Source organism: Gastrolobium bilobum, unplaced genomic scaffold (assembly GCF_033153095.1).
Source record: "Gastrolobium bilobum isolate Gb01-03AN ecotype WA unplaced genomic scaffold, APGP_CSIRO_Gbil_v1 utg48954, whole genome shotgun sequence".
NCBI classification, from domain to species: domain Eukaryota; kingdom Viridiplantae; phylum Streptophyta; class Magnoliopsida; order Fabales; family Fabaceae; genus Gastrolobium; species Gastrolobium bilobum.
The window spans coordinates 1-26,275 of record NW_026897503.1 but is presented as its reverse complement, the minus strand read 5'-3'; the positions used below and the strand labels follow the sequence as shown (position 1 = coordinate 26,275).

Genomic DNA, 26,275 nt, shown 5'->3' with positions numbered 1-26,275 from the left:
TATTATCCATCATCAATGCATACATACGGTATTGTTCATCTCTACAGTACTATCCATGTATACGTCATTATTCACGTATATGACACTATTCAAAAATATAGTATCTTTAATTTTTTCGAATACATTTTCACCGTTAAAATCTTCATCTAAACACTTTTCTTAACATGAGCAAAGCCTCAATCAAGCTCTAACATGCTCAATCAAGCCAAACTTTCAAAATAAAAACCTAAATTCAATCTTTCTCAAAACTCAAAGAAAGTTAGGATGTCTTAACATAAACTTACCTAAAATCACCCAATGAGTGGATTTCCAACCTCAAATGAGATCAAAACACCTTCCTGGACCTTCAATCAACAAAGGGGCCACTTTCCCTTCTGTTTTTCTCTCAATACAAGGCTTTTTGATAGATTATGGATTAGGGGTTGTTTGTCTCCCAATTCTAAGCAACTTTTCTTTTTACCTCGCTTGATTTCATCAAGAAATGAAGAAGTTGCAATTTAAGCATCCTTCCAATGGCTACGGGTTCGACGCACATAGAAGAAAGAAAGAACGAGACGCACGCGAGGAGGGAAGCCACTATTTCTAAACTTAAATATTTAAGTTACTTTGATTGGTTAAAAGCTTATCTATCTACGCACCTATATTCACTACCTAACTTTACCCAATGGATTAGAATATTTTTCTAATCACATTTCTATTTTTACTTTCACTTTTTTGATAACTTTATTTACCTGTATTTTTACTCTTTAACTGTCATTTTAATTCCTTTTTTTTCACCAAATGTGACTTTATTTCTTTTTCTTCTACTTTTCTTATAATTATTCTTCCATATTATGATTAAAATCATTAATTCATAATTAACTCAACAACTACATGTGAGGGTTATTATATGCTCTATTTTAACAATTTGTCTCTAATCATAAAATAAATAAATAATCATAAATTAAATCAATAAATAAAGACTAGTTGTTAATCGTTATTCATGGGGAGGCTCACTTTTATGTCCTATCCTTTACTTCTTCCACTAACTCAAAATGAATTTTAAAACGATTATTCTACCATTGTCGTAAATAGGAAGTTTTAAAATTAATGTGTGAATATTTAATGATTAATTAACTATTATTCCTTTTGATTAGAAATAAGTATAGTTCTATAAATTCTATTTTCTTTTTGGAGTTACCCAACCCTAATTACCTCTTTGAGGCGAGTTGGCTCCCTTCGGTATCCCCACAAGCTTCGACTCTTTGAGCCGGCTATGGGACTAATCCGGAGTGCGGGGGTCAGTGATGGCTAAATTTTGATTATTTGGTATTTTTAGAAATTTTAAAATATATTATTATTTTTAAACTGTTATCGTTATCTCTTGACATTTTATTAAGGAAAATAAGAAAAAATATTAATAAAATATAATTATTATTTTTTGAATTAAGAATATTTAATTTTTAAGTGTCCACAAGTACTGTTAAGAAATTAAGAAGAAAGAGTAGGTTTGAAAAAACGGAGGGAATCATTGACCAATCTCATAAGCTTGCGCTTTCCCATAAAACAAATAAAGAGAATCTTATATTGTTAACAGGCTGTTTTAAACTTATTTTGATAATAATTGATGATTCATTAACTGTTAAGAAATTGAGAAGAAAGAGTAGGTTTGAAAAAACGGAGGGAATCATTGACCAATCTCATAAGCTTGCGCTTAACCATAAAAGAAATAAAGAGAACCTTATATTTTTAACAGGCTGTTTTAAACTTATTTGATAATATTTGAAGATTTATTAACTTAATTTTATACATTAAGAAATTAATAAATAGACTGATAGTTAATGGTGATTCACTAGGAGGCACACTTCGTTGTCCTTTCCTTTCCTTTTTCAATGACTTAAAACGAATATCCATGCATTGTCACATGTTAAATAATAATTTCAAGTGTCCAGCACATGTTCAGAGATTGAAGGTAGTAGGCATGGTGTTTGTAATGGTTGACCAATCTCTTAACTTTGGGATTAAAGAAGAAAAGAGAACATTGCAGTGTGTGATCCTGAAGTAAAAGTACAAGAACCAGTATCCACCTTCGCATCTGTGATTCGCAACTCAGCTAAGCTAACAGTGCATCTAAGTTCAAGAGGAGACAAAGTATGAAGTTTTCCCATTATGAATATGCATCTACGATTAGACTTAAGCCTACTGTTTAGATTTGATATCTATATGTGATTAAAAACTAAGTTGTCTGTTTTGGCTTTTTTTTTTTAACCATTCCAATATAAATTTATTCTTTTGTAATAATAGTCCTCTGAATGTGGGAATAAAAATTGAGTTATATCCATCATTTATACTTCAATCAAAGTTTATCTTTCTTTCAAATTGATTTCACGCATCACAAACACTGAGATGCTTCTTTGTCATCCAACAATTAAGAGACTAACTTGCATTCCATATAATGATGGATCTCTGACTAATAGTGCACATGATTCTGTTGTCAGGTTACCATGGATTTCATTTCTAATATTGCTAGGGCCGTTGTTACTAGTGTTGCGACAAGTGGTGCTAAATATTTGGTGGATCCAGCAATTCGTGAGGGACAATACTTCTTTTTTCCAAATAAAGTAATCACAGATCTTGAGAATGAAAAGAAGGAGCTGACATCCGAAAGAGGTAGCATGTTGTTTCGTGTTCAACAAGCCAAAGAGAGAACTGAAGTAATTGAAGAACCTGTGGATAAATGGCTGAAAGATGTGGAAAATATCCTGAAAGAGGTGGAGAAGCTGGAACAAAGGATGGACACAAACAACAATTGCTTTGAAGGATGGTGTCCAACCTGGGGAAGATATCTTTTATGCAAGCAACTGGCGAAAAAGATAGAGGAAATGGGGAAATTCAAAGCCAAAAGCAACATTCAGCCATTTTCTCACCTTGCTCCTCTCCCAGGCATTCAGTACCTGTCATCTGAAAATTTTACTTCCTTTGAATCAACAAAAGTGGCTTACACTCAACTTTGGGAGGCACTCAAGAATGATGGCATCTATATGATAGGAGTGTATGGGACTGGTGGATCTGGGAAAACAACTCTTGTAACTGAAGTGGGTAAGAAAGCTGAGCAGTTGAATTTGTTTGATAAGGTTATATTGGTTACAGTGTCTCAATCTCCCAACATTATAAACATTCAACAAAAAATGGCAGATATGTTATCCTTGAAATTGGAGGAACAAAATGAAGATGCAAGAGCACAACGTTTATGGTTATGTTTGAAACAAAAGAAGCGAATTCTTATAATAATAGATGATTTATGGAAAAAGTTTGAATTGAAGAATATAGGGATTTGCTTGGACAATGATTCAAAGGGAAGATGGAAGGTGCTTCTAACCACTCGTCGTCAAGGTGTATGTAGTTCAATGGATTGCCAAAAAAGTATTTATTTGGATCTCTTATCCAAAGATGATTCTTGGACTTTGTTCCAGAAGCATGCAAACATTGATGATGACTTCTCTAAGTCATTAAATGATGTGCCGCGGGAACTTTGTGATGAATGTAATGGACTACCACTAGTAGCCGTAGCTGTGGGATCTTCCTTAAAAGGAAAATCTAAAGCTGAGTGGGAGATGTCATTAGACAGCTTGAGGCATCCAGACACAATCGATGATCAGGTGGAAGAAGAAGTGAGAGATGCTTTTACTTGTCTTAAGTTAAGCTATGATTATTTAGACGACAAAGCAAAGTTGCTTTTCTTGATATGCTCTATGTTTCCGGAAGACTTTGAAATTGATATAGAAGCTTTGATCCGATATGCAGTTGGACTGGGTTTGGGAGGTCGATTCTCATTAGACTCGGCAAGGAGCTGGATCCGAAGTGGTATAAACAAACTTTCAGATTCTTGTTTGTTGATGCATGTTGAGAAAAGGAAAAACCACGTGAAGATGCATGACATGGTTCGTGATGTAGCCTCATGGATAGCAAAAACATCAGAGGATCATAAAATTATTGTAAATATTGACAAACCGCTCAGTACCTTGGCAGAGGATTATTGTGTAAGAGAGTATTTTGCAGTATGCTCGTGGTACCATGGGAATGAAATTTCTCTTCAATTGAATGCTCCGAACCTTGAAATTTTATTGCTACACTTTAGGATACGACCTTCCTTGAATTTATCACATGCAACATTTGAAGAAATGAAAGGGCTCAAGGTTTTCTCTTTAATCAATGATTTCTATCTTAGAGCACCATGGACATTGCCTCAATCACTCCAGTTGTTGTCAAATCTTCAAACTCTGCGCTTGAACAATTGGGAGTTAGGTGATATTTCTTTCATAGCAAGCTTAACAATACTTGAGGTTCTTGACTTGCAAGATTGTAGCATAAATGAACTTCCTAACGAAATTGGAAAACTGAAAAGATTGAAGCTGCTAGATTTGTCAAGATGTCGTATTGAAGAAAAAATCTATAATGGAGCAATAGGAAAATGTTCACAACTAGAAGAGTTATATCTTGCAGAATGTTGTGATCAATACATTTTCCAGAGCATTGTGGATATTTTTACTCTCCCAAAGCTGCAGAGGTTTGTAATATATACTGAATTTTTCAAATCCAATACCTCAATTTTTGACCGTGAGGGAGGAAAAACGAGAGTTCTAGAACTAGTGGATTTTGATATCTCGAATGTGAAGGCATCTAAAATGAAACTTGTACAAATAGCTGAGACTGTTTGTTTGAGAAGCCTTCAAGGAGGAGGATGTAAAAATATCATCCCAGACATGATCGGTGGCATGAATGTTTTGAATAGTCTCCATCTCTATTATTTTTCAGAGGTAGAATGCTTTTTTGATACAATGCCTGATTCTAATCATGGATTGATTCCCGAGTTGGTCGAGTTAGAACTGTGGGGAATGATAAACTTGAAAGAATTGTGTCGAGGTCCACCTCTGCAAGTGCTACGTTTTATTGAGAAATTAGAGAAACTCTGTATACACGCATGCCCACTGTTGCAAAGCATATTTCCGTGGCAATGTAACTTAGAAAATCTTAAGATCCTCATATTAACTAGTTGCTCGCTTGGTGAAGTACTCTTCTCAATGTCTGTTGCCCAAAGTCTACAGCAGCTGGAAGAGCTAACTATAAAAAATTCAGCTGAATTGAAGCATATAATTGAAGGTGGAAGAGAGGATGGCTCTAATACAAGCAGGGAAGTAGTTCCAGCTCTTGTGATGCCCTGTTTGAAGACAATTTACATTGGTTATTGTAATAAGTTAGAGTCTATATTCCCAATCTGTTGTGTCGAAGGACTTGCACGATTGGAAGAGATAGTTATCTGTTGGGATACTGAGCTGAAATATGTGTTTGGCGAATGTGATCACGAAGATCATTCATCTCACCAATATGATAACCATGTCATGCTTCCTCATTTGAATGTTCTCAACCTTATGCATCTTGAAAATCTCATTGGGATATGTCCCGAAAACTATCGTGCAAATTGGACACCTTCGAGGGAGCTAACTGTTTGGGATTGTTCAAAATTGAGAACATCATGGATCGCTGTGATGGGTGGCTCCGAGTTTGAGAGGAATTCAGGTGAGTCCTCTCCCCTGCAAACTAGGACTACTGACATAAAATATCCTAATTATTTTGGTTTTTTTCTAATTTTTTGAAAACTTAATAGTTATTTAGAATAATGTTTAGATAGTGAGATAGACAAACCGACCAATTTGAAACTTATTTTGAATACGTCTCACATCTTATCTATGACTTGATTTGCACTTGATTTTTCTTGGTCATCGAATGAAACCACAAAAGATGAATTTTACTGTTATAATATAACTCTAGAAAGGTCACACAAATCACGTGAGCAACTAATATTGTCAATATGAAGCATGAAGTTGAGAGTTGTCAAGTATATGCCCTGAATGTTAGACTCTTGGAGTAATTTTTATTGGCAGACTGTTCAATGTGCGCATGTTTGGAATGATAGTGTTCAATATTGAAGATAGATTCCACTTTGAAAGAATTTTTTTTAGGACATAGTGTCACACTCATAATTGTGTATGGGACTCAAACAGTCAACATAAATTAGTTTTTATTTGCACATTCCAATATAGCATTCAAAATGATTATTTGAGTGTGTAAAGTGAGAAAATAGTTCCTCCTAACTAGAATATTTAAATTTGTTGGTGATAAAGGTGCAATTAGAAGAAGCGAAAGGAGAAGATGATGAACTAGAAGAAGAAGAATACGATGAACTAGAAGAAGAAGAAGATGAAGATTCCTCTTCTGATTGAAGACCACATCCCCATGCTCTCAATTGTAACATCTCGAGCGCTGACCAGGGCGGGGAGTGATCACCGGTGTAAAGAGGAACGGACAAGGAGCGGCTCCTGACAGGCTTCCAGTGGGGGGTTACATGCATGAATGAATCGAATCAACACCCGAACGAGAGGGATTCCAAAGACTGTGCAGGTATGAGACTGCACAGTTTGGAATAGCTTATAAGAATTAATTGATACTACCTATACAAACAAGATGCATCTTCTTTTCGGTAGCCTGGAACGGAAGAACTCCATAGTTAAGCGTGCTTAACTTGGAGCAATTCTGGGATGAGTGACCTCCTGGGAAGTTTTTCCGGGAAGTGTGCGAGTGATGAAAAAGCACACTGAAAAGTCTCATGTTAGTATGTGAGGATAGTCATTGATTCTTGAAGCGGCTGGGGCGTTACATCAATGGTAAGAAATCAAGTGGTGCAGATAACACAATATTATCTTATAACTTATATATAATTGAAAAATTGTGCAAGTATCGTTAATTAAGTAAAGAATGTTCAGATTTCGACAAAGATGAAGGTGAACAGGCTGATAACTACAGTTTTATAAGTTATTATTCAATTTATGTTATTTGTGTATGGAATCGTGTCATACTTGTGCTTGTGAATATGGTTATAGACGGTTTTTTTTTTTTTTTTTTCTCAGTTAAGAGTTTACAACTAGTAAGGAGTAAGAATGACGTTAGTTGTATGGGAATTTTGAAATGTGCTACTATGGAGGATTATGCGTATGTGTTCTAAGATGTGAAGATTTTCACTTGATATTCAATTTCTTATAACTTGCTGAAGAATAACTTAAATAAATATTTATTCATGCATCAATAGTAAGTCAGTATGAGAATTTTATAAAAGTAACTTTAGGTATATATAAAGAGAAAATATGGGAAAGGGAAAAGTAAAAAGGAATCAGAAATATAATTGAAGGAAAGATGCAATAATATAGATCAGTAATTTCGTATTTCTTCCATAAGGATGGAAAATGATTGGTAGGGATTACTCTGATTATATGTGCTCAATTCGTCCAACTTTAAATTACAATTGAGCCATCTTCCGTTTTGCAAATGAAAAGACCTTATAAACAAGTCTCATTGAGACAACTATTGTGGAAGTATCCGATCAACTAAGACTTTATCAAAATGATTCAGTTTTCATCTCAAAACTTTTTAAGTGTTTCTAAATGTGACCTAAAGAATATTAGTTCATCTACATTACGTGTCACAGAAAAAGGCTGGATACTTAATCTGTAGAAACAGTGGTGAGAACTTTAGATAATACCTTTTTTTGAGATATTTTCAGGAGAAGGAAGATGTCTAGGTTAACAATGTTAGATAACACCTGTTATGAGGGTCTAAAGTTACTTCAAAGCAAGGAAATGACATTGTGATGAGAAATTTGAAAAGATAATTAATAACTAGGTTAGTTACTGAAAAAGCCAAGTATACATATTGCCTGAATTTTCTCTGCATTAGAATATCTCCACTTTATTAGAAAGCTGTTCGGATGGAAAAAAGAAATTTATGACCTTCACGTAACTGTAATAACAAGAGTTTCTCTAAACATATTTGTGTATAGTTCTGTTGAAAATAACTTTATTATCTTCTCTATTCAATTCAATGCTGCATTAGAGGACAATTATGTTGTTTACCAAAAAAAAAAAAAAAAAAAGGATAAATATGTCTGGCAGGTTCTGTGTAACGCCCCGTCTGCAGCCGGTTAATTAACATTTATATGATAGTAAGCGCAGCATGCTCAACTTAATTAATGCGGAAGCTAACTGAATAAATTTTTTCTCTTTTTCCTTATTGAAAACATTTTTACTTCCATGGCCAAAATAAAACGGACAGCATTTCCTCTGTATTTTGGACCTCTGGGGATAATTCCCACTATGATAATTTTAACCTGATTGACAGTTTAATATAATTCAGGCATATCACAGCATAGATAAAACATATTGCTCAGTCATCCATGGCCTAGGCTATCTCATAATCATACTGTCTCAAAATAATGTCCATGATGTTAGTTATATAATTACATCAAATAAACAAAAGAGATGCAATTAAATAAGTAACATAGACCTAAGCATGCATACCTAACAACATATACAGACTATCGACATGGCATAGACATCTCCTATTGTAACGTCCGGCCGCTTCAAGAATCAACGACTATCCCCACATACTAACACAAGACTTTTCAGTGTGCTTTTTCATACTAACACAAGACTTTTCAGTATGCTTTTTCCTCTCACTCGCACACTTTCTTTGTTTTTCCAATAATCTCCAAATTTGTACAAGCTCACTAATGCCTCAAAGTACCTAATAATCCAACAATAATACAGTAATAATCCAATGGGTGGCACACACAAGGACCAACAACGCCTTGGGGCACTTACAACTCAATCCAGTTTATATTTATTACACAGTTTATACTATAGAGCTCACATTATATTCCTTACTTGTTTCAATCACAAAGGTCTCATTTACATGTAGTTTCACAATATAAGCATATAACATAACTCTAACATAGGCCTAAAATCCTTCCATCTTAGTACATCATGCATCTCTTTTACATTTACAACATATACTTAAATATTACAACTTACGACTTCAACTTCAAATTACCCTTTACAATATTACAACTTCAATTACAAATTTAAACATAAATTCAAATGATACAAACTACTAGACTTAGGCATGCCAACATGAACAATATGCCAAATACTGAAAATGTTCCTCTATCACTCTGCGGGCCTCTTACCCGCTGCTCCAACGCCACAGGTACATCCTGAAATAAAATGCCCCGAGACGGGGTGAGATATACGAATATATCTCAGTAACCCAGAGGTTCTGGAGAAAACTCCGCCCAATGGTTCACTTCGATGCATATGAATAGAATACAACAACCAATTTTAAAACGGGATATAGCAAGGGTTTTAGAGAAATGGGGAATATAAAGATACAAACTACGACGATACGGGATGGTAACCCCAATTCCACGTACGCCCTGGGCATATATAAGCCTATGGGTATCATCCAAGGTGTGTTCAAAAAACCACAACCATGATGCCCCAACCATCCAAAACGCCAAAGACATTCCTAGTGTGCTCCTACCCGAATCACACACCATGACCCACGGTCAACTGGAACTCCCTCCTGGAGACCTATCCAGTGGAAGTCCGAAACTTCCCGAAGGCTAATAAAACTGTCTACTGGCCAGAGACTCGGTATATAAGTACCCATTGTAATAATGCATGCATGCTCATGTGTTCTATACTACTCATACACACTTCCTACCGTTGTCATCAACTGGCAAGGTGGAACAGAAAAGGGGAACAAGCCCCAGTACCAAGAGGTTACCTTAAATATTGTTTTCACAAGCTCCGCAGCAGCTTATCCCTCAACTTGGTACACAGAAGAATGCCTACACAGAGGACATTCTCAATCTCTTATAATTCAAACAATACATGCTAATTTACAATTATCCATGCATTGAACCAATTATATACCTCAATCCACTTGGTCCAGGACCAAGGGCAACTCCCAGATTCAAGATTCGGGATTCAAGTCAACGTACGGCAACCTATACAATCACGTACATCCATCAGTACGCGTCAAACAGCATCAAAACGCAAAAATCACGAAATCACCTCACCAACACTTGGTAGGTTCGGCCATCCTAGGCTTATTTTCAATTTTATTTTTCTAAATTTTATTTTTCATTTTATTACCCCTCAATAGGTTGTCCAGAGGCCAATTCAAGTGCCGGTTCGCCATTTTCGCGTCGAATTACATCAGAACGCGAAAACCGCAAAATCCCCCCTTCCTCCTTGAAGGTTCGGCCATCTATGTGTTATTTGGGGATTTATTTTTTCTAAATTTTCTTTCTCATTTTATTACGCATCCTTGGGTTGCCTAGAGGCTAGTTCAATCGTCGTTTTTCCGTTTTACGACATTTACGCATCGTTTTGCGAAATATTTCACTCTAGGTTCTTTATGCCATCTAAGCCACTTATTATTTTTGCATTGATTCTTCCACTTGCCAATCACCACACAACCCATCTAATTACCTTTTTAACACATAATTCATCACTCAAACAATTTCCAACAACATCAATTCCTTAATTTTCCTTTAAAGGCCAAGTTGTAACCTAGGGCAATTCTTGGATTTCCATTCACTTTTAATCACTCCACACCTCACACAACCACATTATATCATCATATAATCATACAACAACTCATTAATTAATTCCCAACAAAATTCCAAAACTCAAAGTCATGACATTCCTCAAAATTTCTAAGTTAAATTTTCATAATTTTCATCAATAATTTTCATGGCATTTCTAGCTCTCACACATCATTCTAAGACATTATCATCTAATACACATTTTCCAATTGAGCTCTCTAACAACACAAATCATCAAATTCCCCCTTAGGGTTCATGAATTCAATCCAAGGATTAAACCGTTAAAATGGTGAAGAAACTTACTCAAAAGCTTGGCACAAGACTCCTCCAAGCTATCCTAAACCATTGGAGCTCCAAACAACTCCATGAACATCATTTTTCTCCAAAATTTTGTGGCTGTAAATGGCCCATATCTCACCAAAGAGAGAGTTTCAAGGTTAATGGATACCACCAATATGTTTGGAAGGTTGTTCCCAACAAATTTCAACACAAAAATCGCTTGATTTGGTTAAGAAATGATGGATTTAGAAGGAATTGAAATTTGAATGAAAAATGGGGTTATTTGGGGGGAGGAGCACGGTTTTGGCATAAGAAGGGGAGAGAAGGTGATGATGAATAGTGGAATGATGATGTGGTTTAAGTGGATTTAAAGTGGGGTGGGTTCCACGCCACCTCACGCGATCTAAACTCATCCGAATTTTCTTCCGATTTCACTAAACGTCCAAGGATTCACAACCTATTTAAAAACTCTAATTTTTAACATTAACCATTCTCCTTTAATTATACTAGGTCAGATGAATCCGGAGATCCAAGCCCTAGAAGAAAATCATACATGGGCTATCACCGAGTTACCAGCTGGGAAGCATGCTCTTCCATGTAAATGGGTCTATAAAATTAAATATCACTCAAATGGCAACGTCGAGCGTTACAAAGCCCGATTAGTAATCGCAGGCAATCACCAAATTCCAGGCGAGGATTTCACTGAGACTTATGCTCCAGTAGCGAAAATGGTGAGTGTTAGAACTTTACTCTCGATTGCAGCAGCAAAAGGTTGGTATTTACATCAAATGGATGTTCATAACGCGTTCCTTAACGACGATCTTGATGAAGAAGTGTACATGCGCATCCCAGCTGGCTTTAATCAAGGGCAAGGCAGCAAAGTATGTCGCCTACAAAAGTCCTTATATGGTTTGCGATAGTCTCCCAGAAATTGGTTTGCAAAACTAAGCACTTCTCTTGTCCAATATGGTTTTATTCAATCTGCAGCAGATCACACTTTATTCACTTTGCAGCGTGGTCCTTGTTTCTTAGCCATTTTGATCTACGTTGACGATTTGGTGTTGGCAGGGAATGATTCACAGGCATGTCAAGAGGCTAAAGCTTATCTTAACAAATGCTTCAAAATTAAGGATTTGGGCCAGTTAAAATATTTTTTAGGCATCGAAGTTGCTCGTCATGATGACGGTATTTTCTTGTGTCAACGTAAATACGCGTTGGATATTCTCAAAGAAACTGGTTTGTTGGATTGTAAACCAGTTCAGTTCCCAATTGAACAAAATCATCGTTTGGCTCTAGATGATGGTCCTGCCTATGGTGATCCGGGACGTTATAGACGAATTGTGGGTAAGCTAGTCTATCTTACAATAACTCGGCCTGATTTAAGCTATGCCGTGCATATTCTCTCCCAGTTCTTGCAAGCTCCGAAGGAAGTGCATTATGAAGCTGCTATCAGAGTATTACGATACCTCAAAATGAATCCTGGCCAAGGAATTCTCCTTCCTTCCAAGAGTGATCTCAAAATTCATGCTTTTTGTGACTCCGATTGGGCCAGCTGTCCTTTAACTCGTAGGTCAGTTTGGTTCTTTATTATGCTTGGAAATTCACCTATCTCATGGAAAACAAAGAAGCAGCTCACCATCTCACGCTCCTCGGCAGAAGCTGAATACCGCTCCATGGCAACCACCACGGCTGAATTAGTTTGGTTGAAGTCCTTTCTTGCATCTCTTAATGTTTTTCATGATGATCCAATGGAGTTGTGTTGTGACAATCAAGCGGCTCTACACATTGCAGCCAACCCTGTGTTTCATGAGCGCACCAAACACATTGAAATTGACTGCCACTTTGTCCGGGAACGGTTGTTATCCAAGACTATCCGTACTATTTTTGTTCGATCTCAGTTCCAACTTGCGGATATTTTCACAAAGGCACTTGGACGCGCTTCCTTTATGGCTTTCCTTCCCAAGTTAGGCATTTCATATCTTCATGCTCCAACTTGAGGGGGAGTGTTGGAATAGAAGATTCGATCTGATCTGATTGTTATTAGTTGTAGATTGGTTGTTATCTTAGTTTGTTAGGATACCTTTTTCCTAGCTTATTTTGTTATCTGATGTATTCTAGGATAGTAGCATCTTAGCTGTTGCATATATTTAGGAAGTAGTTGCACCCATCAGGAACAGCCATAAGCCTATTTATTTGTATTCATGTTCACTTCATACGATAGAGAATTAATGGAAACAATTTCCTTTTGTACAATTTATCAGAAATGTTCACAACTAGAAGAGGTATATCTTGCAGCTTGCTCTGACAAGTACATTTGCCAGAGCATTGTGGATATTTTTACTCTCCCAAAGCTGCAGAGGTTTGTAATACATACTCATTGGTTCGAAAGCTGCAGTAGTTTTATCACGGAGGGAATGACTAGAGTTTTGGAACTAGTGGATTTTAATATATCCAACTTGAAGGCATCTGGAAGGAAACTTCTACAAAAAGCTGAGACCGTTTTATTGAGAAGCCTTCACGGAGGATGTAAAAATATCACCCCAGATATGATCAGAGGCAAGAATGATTGGATTAGTCTCCATCTCCTTGATTGTGCAGAGGTAGAGTGCCTCTTTGATATAACGTCTGATTCTGCAGATGCGTTGATTCCCAGTTTGGTCGAGTTACAGCTGCAAAGTTTGATAAACTTGAAAGAATTGTATCAAGGTCCACCTCTGCCAGTGCTCTGCTTCTTTGAGAAATTACAAAAAATCCATATATATGATTGCCCACTATTGCAAAGGATATTTCCATGGCAATGTAACTTAAGAAATCTCAAAATCCTCATAATAGAAAAATGCTCGTCAGTTGAAGTACTCTTCTCAATATCAGTTGCCCAAAGTCTGCAGCAGCTGGAAGAGTTTACTATAGAACATTGTGATGAATTGAAGCATATAATTGCAGGTGGAAGAGAGGATGGCTCTAATACAAGCAGGGAAGTAGTTCCAGCTCTTGTGATGCCCTGTTTGAAGAAAGTTTCGATTGATGATTGTGTTAAGTTAGAGTTTATATTCCCAATGTGTTGTGTTGAAGGACTTGCACAATTGGAAGAGATAAATATCAATAGTTGCCATGAGTTGAAATATGTATTTGGGGAATGTTATCACTTTGATCATTCATCTCACCAATACAATAACCATATCATGCTTCCTCATTTGGATGTTCTCCAACTCAGCTTTCTTGAAAATCTTGTTGGGATATGTCCCGAAAATTATCATGCAATTTGGACACCTTCGAGGATACTAAATGTTTGGGATTGTCCAAAATTGAGAACATCATGGATCGGTGTGATGGATGCCTCTGAGCACAGACGGCAGCATATGCATGAAGTAGGTACTCTTTTTAAAATGTAAAAGTTGATTTGATTTAATTTCATACATTTGTAGGAATATAAATTTCAGTTTTCTGTTACTTATTTATACCGTTTACTAATTGATGTTTGTAATACTACCCATCCCATTATTTGGTTAGTTACATTTGAATATTCCATTTTCAGGAAATCATCCACTTGCCCTCAAAACTGCAAGAACTTTGTTTACATGGTTTACCTCAACTGAACCTTATATCATGGGTGGGTCTTACTCCCGGACAGATTTTGAGATTCCAAGGTCTTCGGCAATTACTATTGTTTCATTGTGAAAACTTGAAATCTCTGTTCTCCATGGCAGCACATAGAAGCTTACCAGAGTTGATGTCCCTTCATATACGTGGCTGTCAAGAATTGGAACAAATCATTGAAAAAAATGAAGAACTTGAGCAGCACCTATCCAATGCTGAAGTGTTTTTTCCAAAGCTAACAGATATAGAGATCGAAGGATGCAACAAGTTGAAAAGCCTTTTCTCTGTCGCTATGGTTAGAATGCTTCCACAATTGAGACGTCTTAGTATAGAGAAGGCTAATCAACTAGAAGAGCTTTTTAGACATGGCAGTGAAGACAGCACTATCAGCGAAGACAGCATATTTCCATGGCAATGTAACTTAGGAAATCTTAAAATCCTCAGAATAAAAGAATGCAACTCAATTGAAGTACTCTTCTCAATGTCGGTTGCCCAAAGTCTGCAGCACTTGGAAGAGCTGAGTATAGAATGGTGTGCAGAATTGAAGCATATAATTGAAGCAGGTGGAAGAGAGGATGGCTCTAATACAAGCCGGGAAGTAGTTCCAGCTCTTGTGATGCCCTGTTTGAAGACAGTTCAGATTGGTGTGTGTAAGAAGTTAGTGTCTGTATTCCCAATTTGTTGTGTTGAAGGACTTGCACGACTGGAAGAGATAGATATCAGTGTGTGTGATAAGTTGAAATATGTATTCCATGAATGTGATCAGGAAGATCATTCATCTCACCAATACGGTAACCATATCATGCTTCCTCATTTGGATGTTCTCAGTCTCCTGAGTCTTGAAAATCTCATTGGGATATGTCCGGAAAACTATCTTGCAAATTGGCCATCTCAGAGGATGTTAACTCTGAAAGTTTGTCCAAAATTGAGTACAGCCTGGATCGCTGTGATGGCTGGCTCTGAGCATAGACGGCAACATACGAATGAAGTACGTACTCTTTTTAAAATTTGTGAAAGTTGATTTGATTTAATTTCATACATTTGTAGGAATATAAATTTCACCACGTTACCAGTCTGCATTGGATGCTTTATAATTTTGTGTTATTTATACCATTTACTTATTGATATTTGTAATATTACCCATCCTACTATTTGGTTAGTTACCTTTGAATATCCATTTTCAGGAAATCATCCACTTGCCCTCAAAACTGCAAGAATTTCATTTAAATGGTATACCTCAACTGAACCTTATATCATGGGTGGGTCCTACTCCCGGACTGACTTTGAGACTCCAATGTCTTCGGGAATTACATTTGTATTGTTGTGAAAACTTGAAGTCTCTGTTCTCCGTGGCAGAGTATAGAAGCCTACCAGAGTTGGAGTTCCTTGATATATACGGTTGTGAAGAATTGGAACAAATCGTTGAAGAAAATGAAGAAGAACTTGAGCAGCACCTATCCAATGCCGAAGGCGTTCTTTCCAAAACTAACATCTTTATGGATCGAAGACTGCAACAAGTTGAAAAGCCTTTTCTCTGTCGCTATGGTTAGAATGCTTCCACAATTAATCTTTCTTGCTATATCAGAGGCTACTCAACTAGAAGAGGTTTTTAGACATGGCAGTGAAGACAGCACTATCAATGAAATAGAAATTGTGCTTCCAAACTTAACAGAGGTAGACCTGGAAAATCTGCCGAGTTTTGTTGATGTCTGCCAGGGTTTTAACTTACAGGCCCTAAAACTTAAACAACTGAAAATAGAAGAATGCCCCAAAGCTGCTTCGAGTTTGAGAGCAATTCAGGTGACTCCTCTTCCCTGCAAACCACGAGTACTGACATAAAATGTCCACATTATTTTGGCTTTTTCCTAATTTTTTGAAAACTTAATAATTATTTAGAATATGTCTCACATCTTCTCTATGACTTGATTTGCACTTGATTTTTCTTCGTCACTGAATGAAACCATAAAAGATGAGTATTACTGTTATAATTCTAGAAACGTCACAAATCACGTGAGCTACCAATATTGTCAATGTGAAGCATGAAGTTGAGAGTTGTCAAGTATATGCCCTGAATGTGAGACTCTTGGAGTAGTTTTTATTCGAAGACTGTTCAATGTGCTCATATTTGGAGTGATAGTGTTCAATATTGAAGATAGATTCCTTTTTGAAATAATATTTTTAGGACAGTGTCACACTCATTATCGTGTATTGGACTCAAACAGTCAACATAAATTAGTTTTATTTGCACATTCCAATACAGCATTCCAAATGATTATTTGACTAAAGTGAGAAAATAGTTCCTCCTAACTAGAATTTTTTAATTTGTTGGTGATAAAGGTGCAACTAGAAGAGAAAGAGAATATGAAGAACTAGAAGAAGAAGAAGAAGATGATGAATATTCCTCTTCTGATTGAAGACCACATCCCCATGCTCTCAATTGTAAGAGATCAAGTGGTACAGATAACATAGTATTATCTTATAACTTAGTTATATATAATTGAAAAATTGTGCAATTATCATTAATTAAGTAAAGAATGTTCAGATTTCGACAGAGATGATGTTGAACAGGCTAATAACTAGAATTTTTTAAGTTATTATTCAATTCATGTTATTTGTGGATGGAATGTGTCATACTTGTGCTTGTGAATATGGTTATAGATGGTCTTTTTTTTTTTTTTTCCTTCTCTGTTACGAGTTTACAACTAAGGAGTAAGAATGATGTTAGTTGTATGGGAATTTTGAAACTGTGCAAGTATGGAGGATTATGCTTATGCATTACTAGTATGTGTTCTAAGATGTGATAATTTTCAATATGATTTTCAATTTCTTATAAATTGCTGAAGAGAAACTTGAGAAAACATTTATTCATGCTTCAATAGCAGGTCAGTATGAGAATTTTATAAATGTAATCTTTTGTATATATAAAGAGAAAATATGGGAAAGGGAAAGGTAAAAAGGAAGCAGAAATATAATTGAAGAAGGAAAGATGCAATAATATAGATTAGTAATTTCGTATTTCTTCCATAAATATGGAAAATTGATTTGGTTGGGATTATTCTGATTATATGAGCTCAAATCTGTCTGGTTTTTGTCCAACTTTAAATTACAATTGAGTCATCTTCCGTTATGCAAATGAAAAGTCCTTATAAACAAATCTCCTTGAGACAACTATTGTGGAAGCACGTAAAAGTATCAGATGAAGTAAAAGTTCATCAAAATGATTCAGTTTTCATCTCAAAACTTTTTAAGTGTTTGTAAATGACACCAAAAGAAGGTTACGTCACCTACAAAAAAAAGAAAAAGAAAAGAAGAAGATTACTTCATCTAGGGTGAATACTTAATGTGTAGAAACACTGTGGTGAGAATTTTAGATAACACTTCTTTATGAGATATTTTCTGGAGAAGTAAGTTGTCTAGGTTAACAATGTTAGATAACACCTGTTATTAGGATCTACATTTACTTTAAAGCACAGAGAAGACATTGTAATAAGTAATTTAAGTAGAAAATTAATAACTAGGTTAACAATTACAGAATAAGTCCACTTTGTTATAAAGCTGTTCGGATGGAAAAAAGAAATTTATGACCTTCACGTATCTGTAATAACAAGGTATAGGAGTTTCTCTAAACTTATTTGTGTATAGTTCTGTTCAAAATAACTTTGTTAAGTACCTTCTCTATTCAATGCTGCATTAGAGGACAAATATGTTTGGGCAGGGTTCTGCTCTGGAAGAAATCGAAGTTTAACTTCTTAGTATTTATTTAGCATTCCCCCTTTTCAACTATTGCTTTATCACAGCCGTTATGAGTTTCAAATTTCCCCAACTAATCTACTTTTATTTTCAGCAACACTATTATTCGGTGCTATTAATATGCCTTTCCCCCTTGTTTTATTGACTATCCTTAGGTACTGTAATTTGGAAATTTAGTTTTGGAAGGGAAAATGCTTTTATTTTACAAAAGTAGTAAGAATCTTTATATTTACATTATAATCTTTTGCAGTACTTCAACTACTGATCATTTGATTAAATGAGACCCTTCTAAGGCAAAACATTCGCCCGTGTGGTTAGCTGCATCAGAAGCCAGAAGGTGACAAGCCAAAAATTGAGGAACTCTTGAGAGTTGGAGCAAATTTTTTTTTTTTTTTGATAAGGAGTTGGAGCAAAATATGATGTAAAAGATGCAGATGGATGGACAACACAGGATAGGGAAGAATGATGACATTAAAGATCCCATTCTTAATAGTCCTCTGCAGTGCTGAGGACATGATTTTTATTTTTTATTTTTTTTGTGAAAGAGAACATGATTGGTTTGTTTGCATTAAGTGCCAGTTCAGTTACATAGTTATTTATATTATGATAACTTTTGAACCGTGTAAGTTTATATGCTTTGGGTTGATAATAAGCATGAAGTTTATCTCAGTAATCAGTGTATAAACTCATGACTAAACTTAGATTTACTAATCATGGACATGTAATATTTTAACTCATAAATTTGTTATTATAATCACAGTGGTGAGTACAATGTTATACAGGGATTGAGTATTGAGTGGTCAATTTGAATATAAAACTCTCCTCTGGCTGTTGTCTGTGCGGTGCAACTGCCACACCACATTCACTATATATCGCCTGTGCAAGGTTTCCATATAAAACCCCACTTGGCCATTGTGCTTTTCATGTTAAAAAGAACAACCACACAGCAGCTCTATAGGCATCAATCCAAGATAAGAGATGCATCCTGCTACAAATTGATAGTCAAAATGAGCATTTATTTTACTGTAACATTAGAAGCTTACCATCTTCGTGGCAAGTCTGGTACATTAAATTACGAGTAAATATTTTTTTTGGTATTCAGCAAATTTTACGATGCCCGCTTTAGTCCCTAGCAAATAAAAAAGTTATTCGTGGCTCCTAAGAAATTCAAAATGGACTTGTAACATGTAACATCCCCGTCTCGAGCCGGTTCAATTAACATACATATGATAAAACAGAAAACAGCGGAAGACTTAACTTCTGACAATACGAGCTAACTTTTTTTTTTCTACTTTAATTCTGACTCGGGGTAAACGAAAATCGGGCAGAGTTTCCTCTATAAATCGGACAACTGGGGATTTTCCAATCCCACACAGAAGCATTTCCTGATAAACAGTTTATACAAATATAATCAAATTCCCATCCATGGGCGCATGCATAACTTGGCTCAGTGCCACTATATCTAACAGCATGCAATCCAACACGTAAACATATCTGAATACTACCTCATCACATAACGTGCCTGAATACCCAAATGTACATGCATCAAAGCGACAGACGTGTACAAAACATATACAGGCCATATACAAAATAAAGGATCAATATCATGATCCATCAAATGCGAAAATACTAAAATACATCAAACACTCCAAAAAGGTAGTAGCCTACAGCCACTCAAAATCCGATCTCTCAACTGCCTCAGCCACGTGTCGTGTCCCTGCCTAGTGAGGACTCACCGGGAATCTGGGCACCTGAAAATGTGTCCCCAAAGAGGGGTGAGATTACAAATCTCAATAAGCTCCAGGTTTATAGAGAATTCTCCATACCCCTGGCTCACTCCTGCATGAAAGTCAGATACAAAGTATACGAATACAACATATAACAGATATCATAACAGAACAGAGCATATATCCATATCATATCAGAGATGTGCGCCGTCATTCCCAAGGGAGGACCCCAAGCGGAAATCAACGCACGTGTTCCCGAGGGAGGACCCCAAAGCGGAACCAGACATATCAGAGGAGTACACCATCAGTCCCGAAGGAGGACCCCAAAGCGGACGTCCGGGTACTATACAATCAATGGCCAGAGATTGTTACAGAAATCAAATTACAGAAGTCATATCAGAGCAAAACATATCATGTTATCAAATAACTCTATATGAATGCATCTATACAAAGCATCTAAATCACAGTCATACAGTCCAACCATAGTTCACTAACCATGGTGGAGCACTCAAGCAGGAAAAGACTCCTTAAACATAGAGCTTACCTCTTGAAGCTTTACCAATACGCTTACTTGTGGAACAAGTTACTTTTATCGCTTCAAGAGATTTCCGATCCTTCTCAATCCCTAGGCACACCTAGAGAATAATTTACAATGCATCAATAAAATGATGCAATACCATAATTATTTCATAAGCATACATTTTATCGCTTATTTTCCTTTCTTTGCATTTTTGCCAATCCTATGCCAATACACAAGTCTAGACCTCTTTATAACCGTTGGTGTTCTTTAATTTAATCAACCATTCCCTTAGGAATTTTCAACATAAATCATGCTATTTTTCTTCAAAACTCATCACCTTTATACAATTTATTTCAACACATTTTATTTAAAATAAAATGTACAAAATATATCCCTAAATACCCTATAGGTCGAACACTATAAGGAAATAGGCAAGGGTTCTTTTCTTTTTAATTAATGTAACTTACACATACAAATGTATGTTTCCCTATTATTTCAACTTAATGTTTGGACATCAAGTCCTTCCCAACACCTCAAGGCCGAAGTGTAGGATCCAAAATACATAGGATTTTTCCCTTTTGGCCTTCTCACTAATTTCACCAATTCTATTCTCTCTCAAGCACCTTAGGCTCTCTTAATACATCATATAAATTTTTTGCCCAATGGTCCCTATTCAACCTATCATGGCCGAACTTAGGGGAGTGCAAACCAAGGGAATTTTTCTTCATTTAACACATGTTGATGTTTCTCTTCTACACTAAGACTTCCTATACAAAACAAGCCATCATAATTTTCAAGTTTTATACTACTTTCTTTCTCACCCACACATGCTCACAAATTCAAAACATAGATCACAAAATAAAATCATAGGATTAGAGTTTTGTTACCTCTAATCACCTATCCAAAACCTAGAAGACATTCACCAAGAGAATCTCCATCAAAAGCTCCATTTTGCCTTCTTGATGAATAGTGCCACGCAAAGGGGGAAGAGAATATCTCCTCACACAAACAATGATAGTTCAAACTAATGGTGGGAATGGATTCATTGGACCTTTTCCTATGAGTTTCATGTGTAGCATAAAGCTTTTTGATGATCAAATGAGTGAGAATGGAAGGAAGAAAGAAAACAAAATGAAACCTAAGCCAAACCTTCCATGTGAGACAACCACGGGAATGACGAGAAGAATGAAGAAAAGCAACGCATAAGAGAGAACTTTAAAGGGAGTTATGGCTTTTATAAAGTTAACTTATTTTAACTGGGTAAAGGTTTATCTATCTACACACCTCCATTCATTACTAAACTTTGCACACTAGTCCAGAATATTTTTATGCTAAAATTTATAATTTTACTTTTTACTTTCGGGTAACTTTATTTACCCGCATTTTTACTCCTTAACTGTCATTTTAACTCCTTTTTCACCAAATGTGACTTTATTTCTTTTACTTCTAATTATTCTTCGATATTATATCCACAATTACTAGTAAGGGTTATTATATTCACCCCACCTTTTAAGGATTTTGCCCACAAAATCAAATATCAAATATAACATATACCTGACGTCAAACTCAGGGTACTGCTGGAGAATTTCATTCTCCCGCTCCCAAGTGGCGTCCTCAGGAGTCAATCCTTCCCATTGTACCTTGATCATGGGAATAGTCCTGTTTCTCAACACTTTTTCATCACGTGCTAGAACCTTAAATGGTCCCACAACAAACTTCAAGTCTTTTCTTACTTCGATATTGTCCGGCTGTACAATGTGGGATTCATCCGGCACGTATTTTCGAAGTTGACTGATGTGAAAAACACTATGCAAATTTGACAGATGTGGAGGTAAGGCAAGCTGATAAGCCACAGGTCCGACCCTTTTCATAATCTGGTAGGGCCCGATGAACCTAGGACTCAACTTCCTCACTCCTAGAGCACGCCCAACACCCGTAGTCGGAGACAAACGGATAAATACATGATCCCCTTCTGAAAATTCAAGGGGTCGATGCTTTGCATCATAATAACTCTTTTGGCGACTCTGTGCTTTCTTCAATCGATCCTTAATCATCATAATTTGATCGGTAGTCTCTTGGACCAGACCAGGCCCAAATAACTGCCTCTCACCAATTTCTGCCCAACAAGTAGGCGCCCTGCACCTACGGCCATACAAAGCTTCATAGGGAGCCATGCCCAAACTGGCATGATAACTATTATTGTAGGAAAATTCCACCAGAGGAAGATATTTATCCCATGCATTTCCCTGCTCTAAGGCACAAGCCCTCAACATGTCCTCCAGGGTCTGAATAGTCCTCTCAGTCTGACCATCAGTCTGGGGATGATAAGCCGTGCTCAGCCTCAACTGTGTACCGAAGGCCTGTTGCACTGCATCCCAAAGTCTAGAAGTAAATTTAGGGTCCGATCACTAATGATACTTTCAGGAACACCATGAAGTTTCACAATCTCTCTTACATATATCCGGGCCAACTGCTCTGTGGAGAAACTCGTTTTAACTGGTATGAAATGTGCAGACTTTGTCAATCTGTCAACAACTACCCAAATGGAATCAAAACCAGCCAGAGTTCTCGGTAATGCTACTACAAAATCCATAGAAATACTAACCCATTTCCATTCCGGAATATCCAAGGGCTGCAGTAATCCAGAAGGTCTCTGATGTTCAATCTTAACTTTCTGACATGTCAAACACTTACTCACAAATAGAGCAATGTCTTTCTTCATTCCCGACCACCAGAAATTCCGTTTCAAGTCTTGGTACATCTTGGTAGCACCAGGATGGATAGTGTACTTACCCATGTGACCCTCAGTTAATACCTCATCTACCATCTGACCTTTTGGAACAATGATCCGATCCTTGTAAAACTTAAGACCGAACCTATCAGTGGACACAAAGTCCTGCTCTTTCATAGACTGAATCTCTTCATCAAGCAATTGAGCTTCTTTAATCCGCTCAACTAATGAATTCAGGACTACCGTAGTAGTCAATACATGCGGACTATCTTCTATATTCACAGGAATGTGGAGATCCCTGAATTTCTCAATCAAATTATACTCGGAAATCATCAAATTGGCCATACCAAGCGCCTTTCTGCTTAAAGCATCAGCTACTACATTGGCTTTACCAGGGTGATATTGCAATTCAAAATCATAATCCTTCAGAAATTCCACCCAACGGCGTTGCCTCATATTTAGCTCCTTCTGATCAAACAGATACTTTAAACTTTTGTGGTCACTGTAGACAATAAAATCGGCCCCGTATAGAAAGTGTCGCCAGATTTTCAATGCGAACACTACGGTTGCCAACTCAAGATCATGTGTCGGATAATTCTCCTCATGCGGTTTCAACTGCCGAGAAGCATAAGCGACCACCTGACGGAACTGCATTAACACACAGCCTAACCCAAACTTAGAAGCATCACAATACACCACAAACTTACTTGTAGGATCCGGCAATATCAATACCGGAGCTGTAGTCAACTTCCTTTTTAACTCTTGAAAGCTCACTTCACATTCTTGGGTCCACACAAATGGGTTCCCTTTACGGGTTAACCGTGTCAAAGGTAAAACCATCCGTGAGAATCCCTCAATAAAACGCCTATAATATCCAGCCAAACCAAGAAAACTCCTGATCTCTGTAACATTTTTAGGACGTTCCCATTCTACCACTGCTTCAATCTTGCTCGGGTCCACTGCCACTCCTTCAGATGAGATGACATGGCCCAGAAATTGTATCTCAGAAAGCCAGAATTCACATTTTGATGGTTTAGCATACAACTGATGCTCTCTCAGAATCTGCAAAACAACCTTTAGATGCTCAGAATGCTCTTCTTTACTCTTTGAATATATCAGTATGTCATCTATAAAGACCACCACAAACTGATCCAGATAGGCTTTAAAGATCTGATTCATATAACCCATGAAAACGGCTGGTGCATTTGTAAGCCCAAAAGGAATAACCAGATACTCATAGTGCCCATAACGGGACCTGAAAGCTGTCTTCGGAACGTCATCCGGCTTTACCCGGATCTGATGATACCCGGACCGGAGATCAATCTTAGAAAATACAGTCGCACCCCGCAACTGATCCAACAAATCATCTATCCGCGGCAAAAGATACTTATTCTTAACAGTAACCTTGTTCAACTGCCGGTAGTCTGTACATAATCTCATAGACCCATCCTTTTTCCTAACAAAGATCACCGGGGCTCCCCAAGGAGACACACTCGGCCTAATAAAATTTTTTCTGGATAGGTCTTCAATCTGCTTCTTCAATTCAGATAATTCTAGAGGTGACATCCGGTATGGGGCAAGAGAAATAGGTCCCACACCAGGCAATAAGTCAATTGCAAATTCAATTTCCCTCTCTGGAGGAAAGTGCGGAATCTCATCCGGAAAGACATCCTCAAATTCAGAGACAATCGCTAGTTTTCATTTTTATCACATGCAGACCAATGCTTCAAGCTTACATAATCAGCAATAAAGAAATGCGCACCAGAATCTCAAACAAAACACTAAGCATTTCATCACGAATAGAAATCATACCTCGCACCAAACTAGCGGACCTCTCAGCCTCTTGCTGAGTCATCTATATACTCGGGTGTACTGGAGGTGGGAGAGGAGAGATGGTTCCTCACCAATAGGAGCCGGACGCCTGCAGAAGGAGAAACCTGGCCCCCATTAAAGGGCAGTCCCTAAAGAAAACGCCCAAGTCGGCCACATGTGTAACACAGTCTTTGCTCTTTTTCCTGCAAAACCTCTGTATGAACTTTACCACTCAGCACATAGAGAAGCAGGTCTTAATATTTCCAGGAGTGGCACCTCCGCCTTTTCCAACTTACCATCAGACTGTCTAACCTGCAACCCTTTTCCTTTAGAATTCCCAGAGTGTTTTTTTATGCAGAATTAGGAGCAGATCGTGCCCTTATGCTTCCTTTGGAATATTTTTAAAATATTTTAGACTCTTTGAACAAGTGCAACAAAAGCATCAACGAGCTACCTCAAAGTTTTTCAGAGATGTTATCATTAATTCTACGGAAATTTAAAAATCAAGTCATCCTCTATGGAGTTCTTCCTAAACGACATTCTTGGTCAGCTCATCGAACTTATTCAAGTATTCATCAATAGACATTTACTCTGCTTTAGTTCTTCAAATTCACCCTTCTTCCTTATCCGGGCTTCAGCGGTCGGAACATATTTCAGGAATTGCCTTTCAAATAAAGGCCAATAGCATAACCCTGACATTCCAAGGGCAGACGGTATCTCTAATGCAGTTCAGTTCATCATTCTGGACATATAAGAAGCATACAACAATTGCTGATCATCACACTCCATGACAGTAAAAATGCGATTGAATTCTTCTAACGACGTATTGGGCTATAATATCATGGCCATAATTTGGTGGTGCATGTTTTCGGATGCATTTAGCATCTTTTCTTTGCTCTCATTAGTGGCTGGTCGGACCATTACCCCTGTGACTAGATTCTTCATTCACATCATGATTTCCTTCACCCTCCACAACAATCGGATTTTGAGGACGCAGGAGGAGGCTGTTGTCTGGTCGTTAGGCTGGCGCGGACCTTGCCCACCCGCCCTCACCTCAACCAAAGAAGTAATCTCATCATTTCAATATTCGCCATTCTGCTCGCTGCCATTTATTTCATTGTTGGTGTAACCCTATTAGCCTCTAACAGATTCTTGATTTTGCTTTCATCATCACTTCAAGCTCCCGCCAGTGACTATATTTGTTGCATCTCAGTTAAGGCCATTATCATTGGATCTGGCTGTGAATATTTCCCCGCTGGTTTAGTCGGGGTCTTGCCAAATCTGTGAATATTCGGATCGGTCGGGCGTAGAGCGCAGCATCAGAAGTCCTTCTTGGGGTCAAACACAACAGCTAACTTGAACGAAGCAGGTTACACAAC

The 26,275-nt window shown here is 37.1% G+C and overlaps 1 protein-coding gene and 1 long non-coding RNA gene across 2 annotated transcripts; one reads left to right on the top strand and one right to left on the bottom strand.

Moving 5' to 3' along the window:
- Positions 1-2,483: 2,483 nt before the first annotated feature.
- Positions 2,484-16,195, top strand: LOC133307484 (probable disease resistance protein At4g27220). The gene is made up of 4 exons (XM_061507998.1): positions 2,484-4,485; positions 13,055-13,959; positions 14,295-14,693; positions 15,944-16,195. Exons 1-4 carry the CDS (start codon positions 2,484-2,486, stop codon positions 16,193-16,195), a joined length of 3,558 nt encoding a protein of 1,185 aa, XP_061363982.1.
- Positions 16,196-19,597: 3,402 nt separating this feature from the next.
- Positions 19,598-21,533, bottom strand: LOC133307486 (uncharacterized). Its single transcript, XR_009751037.1, has 2 exons — positions 21,241-21,533; positions 19,598-20,468 (listed from the first exon to the last, which is right to left on the bottom strand). It is a non-coding gene; the product is annotated as an uncharacterized LOC133307486 (long non-coding RNA).
- Positions 21,534-26,275: the final 4,742 nt, after the last annotated feature.

Excerpts from the sequence above, each read along its gene's own strand:
- LOC133307484 (XM_061507998.1), top strand. The coding sequence starts at position 2,484 with ATGGATTTCATTTCTAATATTGCTAGGGCCGTTGTTACTAGTGTTGCG. Across the intron at positions 13,960-14,294 it reads TCATGCTTCCTCATTTGGAT|GAAATCATCCACTTGCCCTC; the intron begins GTTCTCCAACTC and ends TTCCATTTTCAG. Across the intron at positions 14,694-15,943 it reads GACGTCTTAGTATAGAGAAG|GCTACTCAACTAGAAGAGGT; the intron begins GCTAATCAACTA and ends GCTATATCAGAG.